At 23.1% G+C, this 21,358-nt stretch overlaps 2 protein-coding genes across 2 annotated transcripts in view; one reads left to right on the top strand and one right to left on the bottom strand.

The window, feature by feature from the left end:
* The window catches only part of LOC122505501 (agrin-like), a 70,510-nt gene that overhangs the window by 45,829 nt on the left and 3,323 nt on the right, over positions 1 to 21,358 (top strand). The window contains exons 2-8 of the mRNA XM_043617166.1: positions 4,463 to 4,579; positions 8,561 to 8,870; positions 12,142 to 12,285; positions 16,516 to 16,686; positions 19,238 to 19,402; positions 19,540 to 19,662; positions 20,978 to 21,154. Of these exons, the coding sequence (XP_043473101.1) occupies positions 4,463 to 4,579; positions 8,561 to 8,870; positions 12,142 to 12,285; positions 16,516 to 16,686; positions 19,238 to 19,402; positions 19,540 to 19,662; positions 20,978 to 21,154 (1,207 nt within the window). The remainder of the gene's footprint in view (positions 1 to 4,462; positions 4,580 to 8,560; positions 8,871 to 12,141; positions 12,286 to 16,515; positions 16,687 to 19,237; positions 19,403 to 19,539; positions 19,663 to 20,977; positions 21,155 to 21,358) is intronic.
* Positions 14,872 to 15,590, bottom strand: LOC122505503 (antimicrobial peptide Alo-3-like). The gene is made up of 2 exons (XM_043617169.1): positions 15,431 to 15,590; positions 14,872 to 15,232 (listed from the first exon to the last, which is right to left on the bottom strand). Exon 2 carries the CDS (start codon positions 15,214 to 15,216, stop codon positions 15,034 to 15,036), a length of 183 nt encoding a protein of 60 aa, XP_043473104.1. The 5' UTR covers positions 15,217 to 15,232; positions 15,431 to 15,590; the 3' UTR covers positions 14,872 to 15,033.

Here is a 21,358-nt window from a genome sequence, read left to right as displayed (position 1 = left end):
AAAATCTTTGTGAGGAGGAAAAATATAGTTTTGAATGAATTAAAAAAGTGTTGGGTTGCGATATATTTGCTCGAGAGAATAGTCTCTCGCAATCAGTGCGAGATATTGTTATCGATGAAGTTGAGACATTCTTGACTAATGCTGCATCTTTTGTGTCCATCTAATATCGCCTGGAATCGTCGTTTAGTGAATTTATTGAAGTAGATTTGCAATTCAACCGACGAAATAGAATTCTTGCCCGGATCTCAGATTAATTCTAACTGTACACTCTGATTTTATTATTCATTATTTATTATGCAATCCGGTACGGAACGAGCGTAGTAAATCCAAAGTGCTGTTGACCTGATGATCATTGGACCGAGACCAGCATGCAGACCAAGCGCGGCAGATCAACTCTCCCGGTCAACCGGAAGTAATTATAGTTTCGACAGAATCTTCAAGAGATGTATCGTACTCTACAACTATCGACAGTGAAGATCATTTTCTTTCCGTTCTTTTTTTCACTTCATTCTAAACCGACAAGCGAGAGAGCCTCTCCTCCTTGTGGGATATCAATGTTACGTACCCGATTAACAAGACTAGGCAATCGAGCGAAAAAGAAACTTCTTCTTCGTTGTCGTCTTCTTCTTCTTCCTCCTCTTCATCTTCTTCTTCATCATCATCATCATCATCATCATCTTCTTCTTCTTCTTCTTTCTTCTTCTTCGTGTTGGAGATGAATTTCTTTATGGCTCAACATTTAACTTGAACGAACAATATGGAATATCGTTAATTTACGCCCTGATACTTAGAAAGAATGATTCGTCTCAATTTCTCAATATGTTCTCATGTATACTCATTATCTTGCTTCAATCAAAATAGGCAGTGTAAATAAATAATGCTTCACTGCTTTTATGAATTGACGTCCCGCCTTTTCTTCGAGATGAAATGAGATCCTATTTTCAGACTACAAAACAATTTTTTTCTAAAGTGTCTTGCAAAAAAAGTGTCTGCTTATTTCGGCAGACAATTTATTTTTTAATAATTCCAGGCCTCGGATTGTGCGACTTTTTCGACTTTTTTCGACTTTTCTAAGGAAATGGGACTTTTTTCGACTTTTTTGTGAAAATATGCGACTAATCGACTTTTTCGAGATTTTTTTTAGTAAAATGCGAATGAAATTTAAAAATTTTTTTTAAATTTAAAGGAAAAAGTTTGAGTAAAAAAAATGTTCTGTTACATTTATTTACAAATTATAATAAATATTATAAAATTATAATTATAATAAATATAATAAATATTTAATTATTATTTTTCCATAGGAATTAAAATTCTTCAAAAGATTCAAATTCAAATCTTTTTGAAATTAAACAACTTAGAAAAAATTGTTATAAAACATGAAGAAATCGATCACTGAGTCTTCGACTCGGAGCAATCGATGTCTTCATGTTTTATAATAATTAAAGATGACCGAGTGATAAAATCATTAATTTAAATTCTAAGACTTTATAAAAAAAATTTGTTTAATTATTTTTTATGAAAATAATTGTTTTTTTGGGAAGAAATTTATAAAACATTAGTAAAATTGAATTTTGCAGAAGAATGTTAATATTTACAAAGATAATTGAAATTTTGAAGAGAATTTAAAAAAAAAATTTTTTTGAAAATAATTGAATTTCTGTGAAGAATTTTATTACTTTTAAAGATAATTGAATTTTGCAAAAAATTGTATCAGAACTTTTGAAAATAATTCATTTTACAGGATGAATTTTATTATTTATAAAGATAATTTAACTTTTGACAAGAATTTTATTAAAATTTTTTGCAAATAATTGAATTTCAGAGAAGAATTTTATTACTTTTGAAAATAATTGAATTAAAACAAGTATTTTTATTGATATTTGAAAATTATTTAATTCATAAGAAGAATTTTATTTTAAATTTGTGAAAATAATTGAATTTTTGCGAAGAATTTTATTACTTTTGAAGATAATTGAATTTTGCAAAAAATTGTATCAGAACTTTTGAAAATAATTAATTTTCCAGGATGAATTTTATTTTTCATGAAGATAATAAAAACTTTAACGAGGAATTTAAAAAAAATTTTGAAAATAATTGAATTTCTGCGAAGAATTTGATTACTTTTAAAAATAATTGAATTTCTGGGATGAATTTTATCACTTTTGAAAATACATAAATTTCTAGGATGAATTTTATTATTTATAAAGATAATTGAAATTTTGACCAGTTCAGAGGGACCTCTGCAAAAAATAAGGTACAAGTCCAGTTTAATTTGAGAAGGGAGGGACCTCTGCAAAAAAATAAGGTACAAGTCCAGAGTTATTGAATTCCAAATGTTTAAATTTGAATTTTTTAAAAATCCTAATTCCTATGGAAAAATATAGTAATGATTATATATTTATTCAAAAATAGAAGTTATTGATGTTTTCGAATAATTTTACTTTTGAAGAAATTTATAAATAACTGTAATAGAACATTTTTTTGAGTATATACATCTAATAATTTTTAGAATGAATCAGAATATTCTTTAGGGTCAGAAAAAAATCAAAATTTTGTCCGTAAATCAGGGAAAATTCAGGGAAAAGCAAAATTAATTTTTTGTGTCAACCCTGACAAGGTCATATCAACGAAATTTGCAATATTAGAAAAAAATCCCTGCCGGATATTAAAATGCCTATTTATCTTTTAGATTATCGTCGAATAATTTATTATTTAAAAATTGATTGTATACAAATTATTTATAAATAATTATCAGTGTATATGAGGTAAAAAATTTTACTAACATAAGAAGTAGGTATTTATAACGATTAACATAATCTCTTATTTAGAGATTAGAAATATTTTTATGAGACGGGCCTCATTTTTGCAAATACTATTTAATCTTTATAAATGATGATTCCTCTCTTAATCCGAATTCGTTGAAACAAACTATAATTATTAATAAAATTTTTACTCTTTGCTTCCGCAATTAGTAAATAATAATTAATTTATTATTAATATAGTTATTTTCCAATTTCAACTACAAATTCGATTTTGTACTAATAAATTATTATTTATTAATACAAGAATTAAAAATTATTTTTATTTTTATTTTATAATAAATACGAACGTGAATATTATTTCTTTAATTAATACCCCAGTCTTGAATAAAATAAAAGAGTTGAAGTGTTAAGAAAATTGTCTTTTTATTTTATCCACGACTCGGAGTGATCGTTACATGAATGTGTTTATTTGTATACTATTTAACCTAGTTAATTAATTAAAATAATATTGGCTAATTAATATTAATTAGCTACACTATTTAAAAAGCAATTTTTTATGTTTAATGAACATGAAGTAAATATTATAGAAAAAGATATCATTATGGTCAAATAATACCATTAATAATAAAATAATAAAAATTACTTATTATTTTATTATTATTATTATTATTATTATTATTATTATTATTATTATTTATTACTTCATAATTAATAAATAATAATAAAAGAATATAATTATTAATAATAACTATACTTATTTATCCCTTATTTCTGATATGAAATCATTACAAGTAATTAAAAATGTTACTGTAGTGATAATAATTTACTTACAGAACACTTCTTGCTTGATACTTTAGTGGCATTATTATTTGAATACCATTGTTTAATATTATACCACCATTGACAATATGACAATATTTTATGTTCCCAATACAAACACTAATTACTGAAATCAAAATTATTATTATTACGATTAGTATTAGTATTAGTATTAGTATTAGTATTAGTATTAGTATTAGTATTAGTATTAGTATTAGTATTATTTTTTGTATTATCAAATTAAAGTATCCTAATGATTGAATAAAATAAACTATTTTTTCCAACACTTATTTGTAAGAAGTATAAAAATTTATTCTCACGAGAAAGAATTGTATTAATTAAAATATGGAAAATTATAAGTAAGTACACTCTCTAAAACTAAATTAGTCACTTTTGTTTTGACTAATAAAATAGGAAAAGGTGGTTCGTTCATTAAATGGGTTAGTAAGTGTTTCTACTAATTTTTAGTAAAAACCTACTAATTGTCAGTAAAAAATTACTCATTCATTTTTTAACACTATTAACTAATTTTTTAACGCTACTAATTAATTTTGTACGCTACTAAATTAATTTATTAAACGTTACTAATTGAAATAGTAGCCATAAAAAATGAATTAGTAGTGTTCAACTACCAAATTAGTAGTTTTTGTCTAAAAATTAGTAAGAACGCTTACTTATCCATTAAATGAGGAAAAAAATAAAGAAAATTAGTCAAAAGTGACTAATTCAGACTGAGAAATACTCTTGGATTGAAAATAATTTTGAACGATGCCATTATGTAAATGTAACTTTAGTGAAAAATGAATGGTGTTTATATTAATAAAATTAGTTTTTAAAAATACGACTCGATGCAACTTAATAAGAAATGATTTCTATTACAGAGTACGTGGCTGGCGCGTGTCCTCGGATTTGTCCCCCGAGTGGTGAACCGGTATGTGGAAACGACGGTGTCATCTACGCATCGCAATGCGAAATGAGGAAGAAGATGTGTGGAAAAGGTGAGGTGAAATAAGCAGGGGTAATAGAAAGGGAGAAAAAAAGCGAAAAAAGCGAAAAAAAAGAGCAAGAGTGAGTGCTAGTTACCGTAATTAAGAATCATCCTGCCACCGTGTAACGTTCCACAAGAAGTCTAATTGCACCTTCTTAACTTCTTTCGTTTCAACGACACGAATCCCTGGAATACAATTTTTTTACAGCTATTAACTTGGAATTTAACAGATACTCCAAGACATAACATACGTAATATACAGCACTTTTCAACTTTTTTTCTCCTTCTACTTCTTCTTCTTCTCTTTCCATCGAATTATACAGCCTACCCCTTGTAATATACTTTCTCATAATCTGTTTAACGAAATTTCAATAATATTCCTCAGTTTAGTTTATTTCAATTGCGACATGTCCGCATTTCTGATATTGGAATGTTTTCTAGCCAATTAGAAATTGATACCTTTTGGATCTTCATGGCAATAGTCCAATTTAATATTCTCTTATGCACTTTTCTTATGTTTGCAAGCAACTTCTTCTGTATTGCTTCAGGGTTGCCATACAGGTCAGGGAAGTCAGGGAAAAGTCAGTTAAAGTGGAATTCGTCAGGGAAAAGTCAGGGATTTTTATTAAAGTACTGGAAAAAATTAAATATGTAGAATTCATAAAAAAATTCTTAATTTTGGTGCCAGTTGCGTTTGCCTCATAAACCATGTAATTACCACAAATTCTGGTACAAAACCTTCAATTTTTTCTATATTTGACAATAATTTCTTTTTATATAACTCAATTCCAAAACAACTATCATAAAATTATTACTTATAGATTTTTTAATGAATAATTTAACTGAAATATTTCAAAATTAATTGAATTGTAAAAAAGTTGCTTTTACAATTTGTATAGATAGATGAACTTCAAAGGTTTTAATTTCAATTTTTATAAAATTTTAATTTTGAATGAATTTAATTAGAAAGAACTTAGATTTTTGAAAAAAATTTTAAAATTCAAATTCTTCTGGAATTAGTTAAATTTTTTAATATACATTTAATTAATTATTAAAAATAATAGATTTATAGAAGAATTTCAGTTGAAAACACTAACAAAATCGAATTTTCCAGAAGTTACAACTTACAAATGATTGCAGAAATTCAATTATGTTCAAAAATTTTTAAAATTATACTTGTCAAAATTTTAATTATCTTTAAAAATAATAAAATTCTTCTCCAACATTCAATTTTCATAAATTTTCCTCAATTCAATGATTTTCAATATCTACTATTTTAATAAAAATTTTCCAAAAGAATTCAATTATTTAAAAAAAAATTGTAATAAAATTCTACGTAAATATTTCTATTATTTTCCTAAATAATAGAAATCTCACGAGAATTCAATTATTTACAAATTTTTTATAAAATTCTTCGCAGAAATTCATTTATTTTCATAAACAATAAAACTCATCGCAGGATTTCAATTATTTTCAAAATCTACTATTTTAATAAAATTTCTCAAAAAAATTCAATTATTTTCATAAATAATAGTATTCATCTTAGAATTCAATTATTTTCATAAATATTAATATTCTTCACAGGATTTCAATTATTTAAAACAATTCAATTATTTTAAGTGTCCACTATTCTAATAAAAAAATTCCCCAAGAGAATTCAATTATTAGGAAAAACATTTTTTTATAAAATTCTTTACAAACAATTCAATTATTTTCGTAAATAATAATATTTTCACATGATTTTAATTATTTTTAAAAAATTTAAGTAATTTCTTCCTAAGAATTCAATTAATTTAAAAAATTTTAATGAAATTTGTTGCAAGAATTCAATTTTAAGAAACATTTAATTATTCATTATAGATTGTTTATTTTTGTATTTAAATAATTGAATTTTTGTAAAATTTTCTAATAAAAATTGATCTAAAAATTAATTTCAGTGAGAATTTTAAATAATAATTGAATTATATTTAAAACATGCAAGCGTGAATTTTTAGAATTAATTGAATTTTGAAAAGGTTTTAAACTAAAATCTTTGAAAATCTGAATTTTTCATGCTTTTAACTAACAATTTGGTAGAATTAATTTTTTTGAAAAAGTTTAGTTGAATTTTTTTTTAAATTATTTTTAGTTCTTATTTTCTAATATATAATTAATTGAAGAATTTACTTAAAAATGTATTAAAAATAATTAAAATCCTGTGTGAAATTTTATTATTTAGGAAAATAATTAAATTCTTGCAACGAATTTCATTACATTTTTTTTAAATAATTGAAATTCTGTAAAGAATATTATTATTTATGAAAATAATTGAATTCTTGCAACGAATTTTATTACATTTCTTTTAAATAATTGAAATCCTGTGAAGAATTATATTATTAATGAAAATAATTGAATTCTTGCAACGAATTTTATTACATGTTTTTTAAATAATTGAATTCTTTTGAGAAATTTTATTAAAATAATTGATTTTGAAATTATTTGAATTTCAGCGAAGAATTTCATTACTTGTGAAATGTAATTGAATTCTTGAAAAAAATGTAAAAAAGTTTGAAAATTTTTCGAGGAATTCATTTAAAATTGTATTAAAAATAATTTAAATCCTAGGAAAAATTTTATTATTTATGATAATAATTGAATTCTTACAAAGAATTTTATTACATTTTTTTTAAATAATTGAATTGATGTAAAAAATTGTATTGTATAAAGGATTTCATTAAAATTTTTGTAAATAATTTAAAATTAAAAGTTATTGAATTTCAAAAGGTTTAAATTTGAATTTAAAAAAATTTTAATTCCTATGAAAAAATAATGATTAAGTAAATATTTATTTAAAAAAGAAATTATTGATGTTTTTGAATAATTTTACAATTACTGAAATTTGTAAATAAATGTAATAGAATATTTTTTTGAGTTCCTAATAATTTTTAAAGTGAATCAGAATATTCTTTAGGGTCAGGGAAAAAGTGAAAATTTTGTCTGGAAATCAGGGAAAAGTCAGGAAAGACAAAATTAAATTTTTGTGGCAACCCTGTGTTTGTAAAAAAGCTAAAAAGAAAACTAGATATTTTTTTTAGTTTAGTTTTTAAATATCAGGCAGCATTTTCTTCTTTTTTTTTAGATTTCAGGGATCATATAGTTAGTCCCCTTTTCTTCTTCTTTTCCCCTTTTTTATTCCCTTAAATTAATAAAATCTCATAAAACACATAAAGTTATAAAATATTCTCCCTTTTTTCTTAAATAAAAATTTACAAAACTTTTAATTTTTCTCAATGCAGAAGCTAGTATATTTTGAGCAAGCTATTAAATTATTATTATATTGAGAAAAAGAAATAGAGAACGAAAATATAAAAGACGTAAAGAGACTTTCACGTAAAGTGCAAATAAACGCATGAAATTGAAGTGTAAAAAGCCGTCTATTTGTAGAATCTAGTCATTTTCAGTGTCATAGATTTAAGTGGATTATACTTTCTCGATTGAAAATCGTTCCATCTGCACGATTCTTGTAAAGTAGGCTCTCTGTCCTCCTTAATAGAAATGTAAAGAAGGAAAAGTTCCACCTTGACCCTTAGGTACTTTCACCTACCTATGATTTCAACTTGAAACGCCTTCTCACCGACATTCAAGAAGCAGACGTATAATCAAAAATACATCTTTAGAAGGATGAAAAAATATTACAATTTTTTCAATTAACATTTTTGCAAAAAATCGTATTTCTTCAATTAACGTTTAAAGAAATTCTTCTTTAAACGTTAATTGAATAAATACGATTTTTTTTATTATATTGCAATTACTTCAATTAACATTTTCTTATAGAAAAATATCTTTCTTCTTATTCTCATCTTCTTTTTCATAAAAAGCTGAATCTAAAATTCTCGGATTTAACTTAATCCTTATGTTTACTTAGCAAAACTTTGACCTGAAAATATATTAGGTTAGAGCAAATTTTTATTTAATTAATAAATAATTTGTTTCTTTTGGTGAAAAATTGAAGGTGTCACATTGGCGACAGAAAAAATCGCGTGTCTAAGATCGTCAGGTAGCAAATGCGAGCACCGCTGTCCAAATGATCAGGACCCTGTTTGCGGAACGGATGGAAGAACATATCTCAATAAATGCATGTTGAGGGTGGAAATTTGCCGGGTGGGAATTGAACTCTCTCATCTTGGACCGTGCAACAACATCTCGGCGCACAGAGAAAATTGTCCAGTTTCCTGTGATTTTGCCCCCGTCGATGGACCGGTTTGCGGAAGCGATGGAAATGTCTACAAATCCACCTGCCAAATGAAGCTACTCACCTGCGGGTAAGAGATGCTTTTTTTGTCATGTATCTCACTTCGTCGAAACCGAATCCTATTTAAAAAAAAATTTTATAAGACACAAAATTAAATATCCTTTAAAATCCTTATCAGAAAAAAATATGCTAGCTACAGGCTTCGCACTCATCTACTAAATCAACTATTTACTACTTTTTTTACCTTATGATACTATTTAGGTATTTTTTTAGATTTCAGCCACTAAAAGCTACTATTTCTGTTTTTTCTTTAGAATTTCCACTACTTTAAATTCATTAATACTGGAAATGAAAAAACTATTCTCAAAAATTATAATCAAATTCTTTAAAACGATTCAATTATTTTCAAAAAATACTCGAAATTCAATTATTTTCAATATCTAGTATTTTCATGAAAATTTGCAAAACAATTCAATTATTTAAAAAAAATTGAAAAAATTCATCCAAAATTCAATTATTTTCATAAATAATAAAATTTCCAGGGGAATTCAATTAATTAAGAAAAGCATTTTCAAAAAAATTTCGAAAAAAACAATTATTATTAACAAATTATTATTATTAACAATTATTTAACAAAATTTTTATACAATTCTTCAAGTCAATTACTTTCACTAATAATAACATTTTTTCATGGAAATTCAATTTTTTATAAAAAATTTTTTGATAAAATTCTAAGCAAGAATTCAATTATTTTCATAAATAAGAAAATTCTTCTCAGGAATTTAATTATTATTGAAAATTTTAATAAAATTCTTAGCAACTATTCAATTATTTTCATAAATAATAAAACTCATCGAAGAATTTCAATTATTTTTAATACTATTTTAAATTAATTAATCGAAAAATTCAATTATTTTCGCAAATAAATTTTCCACTAGAATTCAATTATTTAAAAGAAAATTTTCATAATATTTTGAAAAAATTAATTATTTAAAACAATGTTTATAAAATTCTTATAAAGAAATCTATTATTTTCAAAAATAAAAAAAAATTTCACAGAAATTCAATTCTTTTTAAACATTTTATTAAAATTTTTCGCAATAATTCAATTATTTTTATAAATAATAAAATTCACCGAAGGAATTCAATTATTTTTGAAAATTTTAATAAAATTCTTTGCAACTATTATTTTCATAAATAATAAAATTCATCGCTGGATTTTATTATTCTTAATACAATTTTACAGGAATTGCTCCAAAAATGTAATTATTCTTAAAAATCTAATTTCAGTTTCTCGAAAAAATCAATTATTTAAAATAATGTTTTTTTTTAATTCTTTAGAAGAATTCAATTATTTACAAAAATATATTAGAATTTTTTACAAAAATTCAATTACTTTCATAAATAATTAAATTTTTACAAGAAATCAATTATTTTCATAGCCAAAAATAAAACTCATTGCCGAATTTCAATTATTTTTAATACAATTTTAATTGAATTTTTTGAAAAATGCAATTATTCTTAAAAATTTTATTAAAATTCTTTGAAAGAATTCAATTAATCTATAATTTTTTTCATTTTCGTATTTTAATAATTGAATTCTCGTAGAATTTTCTAATAAAAATTATTTTAAAAATTAATTACAGTTGAAATTTTACATTGTAATTGAATATTAAATTGAATTTTTAAAAAAAAATTATTTCAAGTTTTTATTTTCTAAATATTTAATTGAAGAATTTCTGAATAATCAAAATTTCGTAAAATTGAATTGTAAATAAATGGATTTGAAAATTCTCTAGAAACTTTTGCAAAAATTATTAAAAATAATTGATAATTATTGTTTATTTATTTCTTTCGAAGAATTGTAATGTATTTATTATTCAGAATAAATTCCATTTTTCGAAGAATTTACTTAAAATTTTCCTAAAAATAATTGAAATCCTGTGAAAAATTTTATTATTTAGGAAAATAATTGAAGTCTTGAAGCGAATTTTTATTACATTTTTTTCAATTAATTAAAATCCTGTGAAGAATATTATTTATGAAAATAATTGAATTCTTGCAACGAATTTTATTAAATTTCTTTTAAATAATTTAAATCCTGCGAAGAATTCAATTATTTACAAAAATATATTAGAATTTTTCACAGGAATTCAATTATTTTTAAATATTTTAATAAAGTTGGTCGAAAAAAATCAATTATTTTAAATACAAATTTAATTACATTTTTTTGAAATAATTCAATTATTCTTTAAGATTTTAATAAAATTCTTCACAAGAATTATTCAATTATTTACATAAATAATTTTCCGAAAAAAATACAATTATGTCGATAAATACCAAAAATTATTCCCGAAAATTCAATTATCTTGAGGCTTTTTAATAAAATTCTTTGCAAAATTCAATTATTTTCATAAATAACAATATTCATCGCAAGAATTCAATTATTTTTAAAAGTAATAAATTTCTTCTTGGAAATTCAATTATTTAAAAAAAATTCTAATAAAATCGTTCGCAAGAATTCAATTATTTTCAAAAAAATTTAATAAAATACCACACAGACATTCAATTATTATCAAAAATTTTAATTGAATTCTTTGTAAAATCTAATTATTTTTAAAAACTTTTTGCCATTCATTAATAATAAAAATTTCTTAGGAATTCAATTATTTAAATTCAGAATTTGCATAAAGTTAGTTGAAAGAAATCAATTATATTTACAAATATTTATAAAATTCTTCGCAATAATTAAATTATTTTTATAAATATTTAAATTCTTTCATGAATTATAAAATTCGTTGCTGGAATTAAATTTATTAGCAGGATAAGAAGGAAGTAAATATTTTTTATGAAAATTAGGAAAAAGTCAGGAAAATAAAATATAGAATGAAATTTTTGTCAGTTTTGTGAAGTGTCTTAGACGAGTTTTTTTGGTCGTCAAGTTTAATTTTTCGATAGCTACTTTCTTACTACTTTTTTTTAGTTTGAAAGCTACTTTTTGCTACTTTTTGAAAATTATTTAACGAGTGCAAAGTCTGCAACTAAAATTGGGTCCGATAATTAGATTTGAAGTTGAAAAATTCAAAATTTTGTCTGGAAATAAGGAATATTAATAATTCTGGAATATCTGTAATATTAATAATTTTTATGATCGAAAAGTGTCGAATATTAGAAAAAATGAAATGACTTTGGGGAAAAAAAAGATAATTAGCGTCAACTCGGTGCAACAGTTGGGAAAAAAAAGAGACCTCTGTAGAAAATTGTAAGTCATTAATAACCAACAAATGAATAGGATGATTCTTTATAATTTCTTAGCAGCTCTCTGATTTATCTTATTACAGACAGGGCGTGGTACGAACGAATAAGAAACATTGTCAGACAACGAGGCATTGCCGAGAATCATGCTGGCGAGGCGCCAAACAAGCCTGTGGAAGTGATGGGATGCTTTACTCAAACACTTGCAAAATGAGGGCAAAGAACTGCGGGTAAGATGAATACTTGAAAAGTGCACTTGAGAACCTTCAATCTCTTGGAGGTTTTTTAAATAGATCCTTCTCTCTCACTCTCTCGCTTTTTATTTAATTATTTTTATACGCAAACGTTTTTATTCATTCATATATACGTATATAGTGCGCTAATATAAATTTGCAAAATTTCCTCTTGAATTTCAAAAGCACAACCCTCGAGAATGAAGCTCTTCAAACTTGCCAACAAATCACTTCAGTTCCCTTCGAATCCATTATTCCTTGATTTAATTTGTTATTCATGAACTATGATGATGATGATGGGATTAGGACCCTTCATTAGGCCAGATGTTTCACCCTTTTGTTCTCAATTTTTCTTTCTTTCGTGAATATTTCAATTTTTATTTTGGAAAACCTTTTTCAAATATAGAGCAATTAACTTCATGTGAAATAGTCAAAAAAATTTTACTCAACATTATAAAAAGAAAAACTTTGATGCACGAATTAGCCCCATAAAGGGGAATATTTTGTGCACGACTTTTAATGACTACAACTCAGACAAAAAATTTTTTTTCATTGGCCAACTTTTAGGATATCTTCAGATGGATGTCAACAAAACGTATCAACAGTTGTTTTTCTTTTTTTTCTATTTTGAACTTTAATAAATCGTTGAGTCAATAATTTCTTTTTAAATAATGAAATTCTTTAAGAACTACCTATCATAATATTATTACTTGTAAATTATTTAATGAATAATTTTATTTAAATATATTTAAATATTTTATTTAAATATATTTAAATATTTTATTTAAATATTTACGAATGTTTGCAAAAATTCAATTATGTTCAAAAATTCAAAAAATTCAATTATTTTGAAAAATTCAGATAAAATTCTTCATACAATTCAATTACTTTTATGAGTTGCAAAATCCATGAGTAATAAAATTGTTCAAAGAACTTCAATTATTTTCATAAATAATCAAATGTTTCGCAGCAATATTCAATTATTTTGAATACAATTTTAATATAATTCTCGACAGAACAATTTTAAGAATATTATTTGAATTTAATTATTTTCAAGAGTTTTAATAAAAACTCAATTATTTTCAACAATTCTGATAAAATTCTTCGAAACAATTCAATTATTTCTATAAATTGTAAAATTCTTAACAAAAATTAAACTATTTTTGTAAATAATAAAATTCTTCCTCGAAAAATGTAATTATTCTTGAAAATTTTATTACACTTCGTCGAAAAAATTCGATTATTTAAAAATTTGTTAATAAAATTCTTTATGAGAATTCAAAATTTGAGAAACATTTATTTTTTCAATAATTTTTTCATTTTTTATTTAAATTTTTGAATTCTCGTAGAATTTTCTAATAAAAATTGTTTTAAAAATGAATTTCTGTTGAAATTTTAGATATAGTAATTGAATATTAAAAACATAGAATTAATTTTTAGAAATAATTTTATTTTGAAAAAGTTAAATTGAATTTTTTTTTGTTGAGATTATTTCAAGTGTGTATTTTCTAAAGATTTAATTGAAGAATTTCTGAATAATCAAAATTTCGTAAAATTGAATTATAAACATATGGATTTGAAAATTCTCTAGAAAATTTTGCAAAAATTCTTAAAAATAATTGATAATTATTATTCATTTATTTCTTTCGAAGGTTTTTATAAAATTTTTGAAATTATTTTTTTCGAAGAATTTACTTAAAATTATAAAAAAAATACTTGAAATCCTATGAAGAATTTTATTATTTATTAAAATAATTGAATTCTTGCAACGAATTTTATTAAATTTTTTTTTAATTGAATTTTTTTGAGAATTTTTATGAAAATAGTAGATTTTGAAAATATTTTAATTTCAGCAAAGAATTTCATTATTTTTAAAATGTAATTGAATTCTTGCAAAAAATATTTGAAAATAATTACAATTTTCGAGGAATTCATTTAAAATTATATTAAAAATAATTGAAATCCTACGAAAAATTTTATTATTTATGATAATAATTGAATTCTTACAACGAATTTTATTACATTTTATTAAAAATTGAATTGGTGTAAAAAAATTGTATTTCTTACAAAAATAATTGGAATCTTGCGATTTTATTAAAATTTTTGTAAATAATTGAATTTTCTTTTGAAAAATTTTATGGAAGTTTAAATTATTATAAAACATGAAGATAGCAATCACTCGGAGTGATTGCTATCTTCATGTTTTATAATAATATTCTTAAAAATTATAAAATTTCAAAAGGTTTAAATTCTAATTTTTTTAAAATCTCAATTCTTATGAAAAAATAACAATGATTAAATATTTATTTAAAAAAGAAGTTATTGATGTTTTTGAATAAATTTGCAATTAAGGAAATTCGTAAATAAATGTAATAAAATATTTTTTTGGCTCTCTAATAATTTTTAGAGCGAATCCAAATATCCTTTAGGGTCAGAAAAAAGTCAAAATTCCAAAAAAAACTCAAAAAAAAGTCTGAAAATCAGGGAAAAAGAAAATTAATTTTTTGTAGATGTTAAGTTTGAAATAAATGAATTTTGGGTATTATTTTGAAGATTCATTTCGGGTTTAAATGAAAGAAAAGATTTTTAATTTGCAGTATTAGGAGAGTTTGTATTTTCACTTAGATTTCAGTTTACATTTTAGAATTTGAATTTATCGAAAAATTTACATTGTGTTACTAATTTCGACAGTTGGGGGGTATAATTTTGAAGAGTTGATGAAATTTCTGTTGTTTATTAATTTAATTAACGGGCTCTACAATATCCAGCAGCCCATCCAACTTGTTTGTAGCAAAAGCCTGAACAGCAATTTGTACTTCCATCGGGTTGACAAGAGACACCATCAGGTTCACACTGAGCATTGACAGCAGGAGCCAGGAACATGAAAACGGTTGCCAAAAGCACAAACAACAATTTGCAACTTGCCATTTTTTGTTTTGAATTTCTGTAAACAGAATATCAAAAATAAAAATATAAAGATCTGAGACTGAAGTTTTTTTGAAATTTCATATGAATAACAAATTAGTGACGATTTAGACCCTCTTCATGTGGACGTTCCAATGAAATTATTTCGTAATAAAATTAATTATTTATTAAAGATAATTTTTTGAATAGTTTATAATAATTCATTTATTATACTCACAGTAATTGAGAACTAAAGAATGAAGTCCAATACGAAATGATGTGAAGTAAACGGAATCGGGCAGCTTTTTATATGCAAGAAATGAAGCTACACTTTTACCTTATTTTTATAACTTTGATTGTATACAGGCAGGAAAATAAAAATTTGTGGATATTGTCTCGATTTTCCTTTATTGACTCTATGATTTGCGTGAGAGGGAGAGAGGATAAGATTGGAAAAACATTTTCTTTTCAAATTAATTTTAAACGATTTTATCAATAAAAAAACAAACTATGTATATATTGTTGAAGAAAACAAGCCGAGAGGAGTGTTTTACTGTGTAAATTTTCCGCAAATTACTCACAAACTTTATTTTCCTCAAGACTCTAAATCTGAATTTGTTAAAAATAATTCTTACTCTGCGTCAAATATTGTCTGCTCAATAAAATTTTCTTTCCTTAGAAAGAATTTAATTATTTTCAAAAGTTTTAATTATTTTTAACTAATTCAAATTTATAGAAAATAATTTAATTTAATTTAATACGCTAAGAGAAAACTTTATTTGATTCAAATAAACGATTATTAATATTATCAATTGTCACGACTATCCGTTGTCAAATAATTATTAGTATACGAAAAGAAAACTTTACTTGGAACAAAAAAAAATAGAATAAAAAATTTCACTATATTAGCAAAATTTTTACTTAAATCAATTAAAACTTTTGCTATTCCAGAGAAACTTCTCGCTATTCCAGATAAAACGCTTTTTTCATGTTAAAAATAATTTCTATTTATGCCAATTGTCATAAATGGTTTTTAAGTACTGAAATTATTATTGGTTCAAATAGAATTTATTTGACTTGAATAAAAAGTGTTTGACTCAAGTAAATATTTATTTGATAAGACAAGTAATCGGTTATTTGATTCAAATAAATTTTTTTCAGTGTAAATAATTTAATTTATAGTGTAATTTAATAATTTAATTCAGTGTAATTATAATTAAATTTTAATGTTTTAATATTTTTTTTTAAATTAATAATTATGCTTCTAGATTTGAGTTTTAAGATTTGAGGAATAATGAAATATTTCTGATAAAATGTACACAGGAAACATGTATTCGAAGTACCAATGTCCTTCTGCATGACACGGGAGAGAAATTCAGGAAGTGCCGCAACAGTCTGTCCACTCGACTGCAAAAATGAACCAGAAGTGTCTGTTTGCGGATCAGACGGACTTATCTATCGAAACGAATGCGAAATGCAGATGCTTAATTGCGGGTAAGGCATTTTATTTATCAATCTGAATATATCTTGAGTGCCCTTCTATTTTCTAATAATAGAATTCAATTTAGATGGAAATATGCGATGATAAATTCTTTGCTTAATTATTATCAACTAAAGTGTACATACAAAAATTTAGCTACTATTTTTATAAATAAGTTAGACTAATCTGAGTTTCCACAGGTCAGGGAATTCAGGAAAATGTCAGGGAAAGTAAAATTGGTCAGGAAAAAGTCAGAGAATTTTATCAAAAGTACTGGAAAAATATTCAATTTCTAGAAATCATTAGAAAATTATCAATTTTGTTACCTTTTATAAAAATATTGAAAAGATTTAATTTAATTTTAATTTCTTTTCAATTCTAACAATAATTGAACTTTTGAAATTGAACTTCTTTTAAATAGTTCAATTCTTGTAAAACACTCGAAAAATTATTGTTTATAAATTATTTTGCGAATAATTTTATTCAAAAAATAATTGAATTTTTTAAAAGTTGGGCTTCAAAAAAATGTAATTACTTTTATGAATTGTAAAATCCATAAGTAATAAAATTCTTCAAAGAAATTCAATTATTTTCATAAATAATAAAATGTTTTGGAGAAATGCAATTATTTTCAATACAATTTTAATTTAGATAAAATTCATCGAAACAATTCAATTATTTTTATGAATTGTAAAATCCATAAGTAATAAACTTCTTCAAAGAAATTCAATTATTTTCAAAAATAATAAAATGTTTCGAAGCAATATTCAATTACTTTCAGTTTCAGTACAATTTTAATAAAATTTCTCGACAGAATACCTATACAATTATTTTTAAAAATATTATTTAAATTCAATTATTTTCAACACTTCTGATAAAATTCTTCGAAACAATTCAATTATTTTTATAAATTGTAAAATTCTTGGCAAAAATTCAATTATTTTCAATATAATTTTAATTTAATTTTAATTATAATTTCTTGAAAAAATTTTAATTATATTCAAGATAATTTTAATAAAATTTTCCAGCAGATTCAATTATTTTTAAAAATTGTAATAAAATTTTTCTAAAGAATTCAATTGTTCTCAAAATTTTTTAATAAAATTCCTTGTAAGTTTCTATTATTTTTAAAATTTTCAATTAAAATTACTTTAAAAAAATACATAATTTTTACGAAATATAATTAAATTCTTTATAAAATTTAATTACTTTCAAAATTTCCAGTAAAAACTATTAAAAAAAATTCCATTATTTTTAAGAAAATTGAAATAAATTCTTCAAAACAATTCAATTATATTCATAAATAATAAAATGTTTCGGAGAAATTCAATTATTATCAATACAATTGTAATAAAATTTCTCGACAGAATACAATGTTTAAAAATATTATTTAAATTCAATTAATTTCAAGAGTTTTAATAAACATTCAATTATTTTCCACAATTCTGATAAACTTCTTCGTAACAATTCAATTATTTTTATAAATTGTAAAATTCTTAGCAAAAATCCAATTATTCTTATAAATAATAAAATTCTTCTGAGAAATTCAATTATTTTCAATACAATTTTAATAAAATTTCTTGAAAAAAATTCAATTATATTCAAGATAATTTTAATAAAATTTCTCTAACAGATTCAATTATTTTTAAAAATTGTAATAAAATTTTTCTAAACAATTTAATTGTTCTTAAAAATTTTTAATTAAATTTTTTGTAAATTTCTATTATTTTAAAAATTTGTAATTAAAATTACTTTAAAGATTACATTATTTTTACGAAATATAATTAAATTCTTCCAAAAAATGTAATTATTTACAAAAACTCTAATGCAATTGTTTGGAAGAATTCAATTTTCTATAAATATTTTAATATAATTTAATAGGAAAATCGTTTATTACAATTAATAATAAACACGATTATTTTAATAATTTAAAAGAAAATCTTCATAAAAGTCAATTACTTTCAAAATTTTTTATAAAAATTATTTAAAAAACTCCATTATTTTCAAGAAAATTGAAATAAATTCTTCAAATTAATTGAATTATTTTTAAGAATTTTAATAAAAATCTAGCCAAGAATAAAATTATTTTGAATACAATAATTTTAGTTACATTTTCTCGATAGAATTCAATTATTGAAAAAAAATGTAAATAAAATTCTTGAGATAAATTCAATTATTTTCAAAATTTTTTATAAATACTTTACAAGAATTCAATGATTTTCAGTACATCGAAAATTTAATTATTTCTGAAAATAATTGAATTCTTGAATAAAATTAGATTTATAAGAATACTCAGAAAAAAATTTGTTTGATACTATAAACAAATTTTGATTGAGTCAACCAAAGAAACTTTAAAAAAAAAAATTTTCTTTTTAAATAGAATAAACTAAACTAAAAACTAATTTAAAATAAAGTTCATAGAACAAAATGGAATATTTAATAATTCATTTTATTCATTCATTCAAATATATAATTTTTTTCCGAGTGAAGAAATAAATTAAAATTCATTGGTATTAAAAAATGTTTTTTCTTTTTTCATTCTACATATGCTTTTGTATTCCACAGGCAAGCGAGGAGAAAAGTGAGCGTGGTTGATTTCGACAAGTGCAAAACCCGTGTTACAAAGTGCATGAAGCAACAATCTCGATGTTTAAATGAAGTAGATCCGGTTTGCGGAAGCGACGCAAACACCTACTCAAATCAGTGTCTTCTCAACGTTGCATCTTGTCTGTGAGTTTTTTTTTTCTCTTTTCTCTCCTCTTTTCAAAGATAGAAATCAAAATAAAGTCACATTTCACTTTCAAGAGCATTTTTTTCTTTTTAAATAATTTTCCTTTTCTTTTATAAAAATAAAAATGTAATTTCAGAAAAGGAATTCAATTGGCACATCTTGGACAGTGTACGACCTTGAAAGAAGCAGAACAGTGCCCTGAAGATTGCAATAATGTGCCAGAAGAACCAGTTTGTGGAAGCGACGGAAATGTTTATCGGTGACTAAAAGCGTCATTTAGATTATTTAATGTCTATCTTTAGAAAAACCACCCCCCCCCCCCTACCTCTAAATTAATATTTATAGGAGAAATGAAACTTTTCTTTCAAAAAAGAAAATATTTTTTCCTCTTTTTCTTTTTTTTAAGAAAAATATTTTTTTTTGCCTTTTGATATTGATAACTGCGAGAAAAAAGAAAAACTGGTTTCAAAGTGTTGAAAAGCAAATAGGCCTCTTTTTTTGAAAATGATAATCTGGGATTCCTTTTATAACAGTCTTGATGATTTATTAACCTGTTTTTAATCTCAAGTTCAAACTTAAATTATTAATAATTTTATCGATGTAATATTCCTTTTACTTTGAACAGTATTTGGTAGAACAAGTTTGCAATATTTCCTTGTCATAATCTTGATTGGACTCTGAGAATTATATTTCTGTATACGTTCAGATTGTAGGGATCGTTAGAAAAAAAACAAGAAATGTCAAAAACCAGTTTTCGTTTACTATTAAAATCAAAAAAATTAAATTAATTTTTTTTTGGTTGAAAATATGAAGAATTTGTTTGAAACAATAAATTTCTTTATGCAACTTTCTGAATTTTAATTAGTGCAAAAATGTTTAGTAGTTTTAATAAATTTTCTTTGACCTTTTTTGAACTTTAAAAATTCTTTTTTTATTTAAAAAAAAGAATTTTTCTTAAATTCAAAAGTGGTCAAGGAAAATTTATTAAATTTATTGTGATGGACGATAAAAAAATTACTAATATTTACTAATTTTAATTAGTGACTAAATTTTTGCTTTTGAATTAGTAAATTTTACTAAAAAACAGTAATTGTCTTTAAAAAAATTCGAAGCTAATTTATTGATAAGTAAAATTTACTAATTCACTCGCAAAGAGTGAGTCACTAAATGAAATTAGTAAACATTTTTACCAATTTAAATGTAGAGAGTTGCATAAAGAAATTTATTATGTTTTAAACAAATTCTTTATTTTAAACCAAAAAATTAATTTTAACTTTTAACTCTTGATTTTAACTAATAAATTACTAGAAATTACTATTTATTAGTAAAATTTACTAATTCACGAGCAAAGAGCCAGTTACTAATTAAAATTAGTAAACATTTTTACTGCTTTAAATTTAGAGAGAAAAAGATATAAATTTTTTAGAGGGAAACTTTTTTTTGCCTTGACATTATTTTTGTCCTAATTTTTTTTTTTTTTTTTTTTGACAAAAAAAATATTTTTATCAATATTTATTTGTAAAGGAACAAAATTTTGTTTGTTTATTTAAAGAAAAATGTTTTTATTTGCGCAGTTCCTTATGTCACCTACAGCGTGATACTTGTGGTCAAAGAGTGGTTCAAGTTCCTGCTCAGCATTGCCGCACCACTGCTCTTTGTAACCAAATCTGCAACGGGGAACGACAGTTTGCTTGCGGTTCTGACAATAAACTGTACCGCAATGAATGCGAGATGAAGAGGGACAATTGCGGGTAATTTCAAACATTCGTTTATTATTTCATTCGATTATGCAATTAATTTTAATTGTTCTTTCAGAAAATTACCGATTCGTTCGATTTGAGAAATTTTACTTACTTTCTAGGCGTTTGAATTTAAACTTTCCTTGTGATTATCGTGTTGAAACTTAAAATTTTTGCAGGAATTATTTTCTATTTTGTGGGGTTGCGTATTTTAGA

The sequence above is a fragment of the Leptopilina heterotoma genome, unplaced genomic scaffold (genome assembly GCF_015476425.1).
Source record: "Leptopilina heterotoma isolate Lh14 unplaced genomic scaffold, ASM1547642v1 Lhet_36, whole genome shotgun sequence".
Lineage (NCBI taxonomy): Eukaryota > Metazoa > Arthropoda > Insecta > Hymenoptera > Figitidae > Leptopilina > Leptopilina heterotoma.
The sequence above is the reverse complement of the archived record's forward strand: the minus strand, read 5'-3'. Positions and strand labels throughout refer to the sequence as shown.

Coding starts and splice junctions, on each gene's coding strand:
- LOC122505503 (XM_043617169.1), bottom strand. CDS start 15,216: ATGGCAAGTTGCAAATTGTTGTTTGTGCTTTTGGCAACCGTTTTCATG.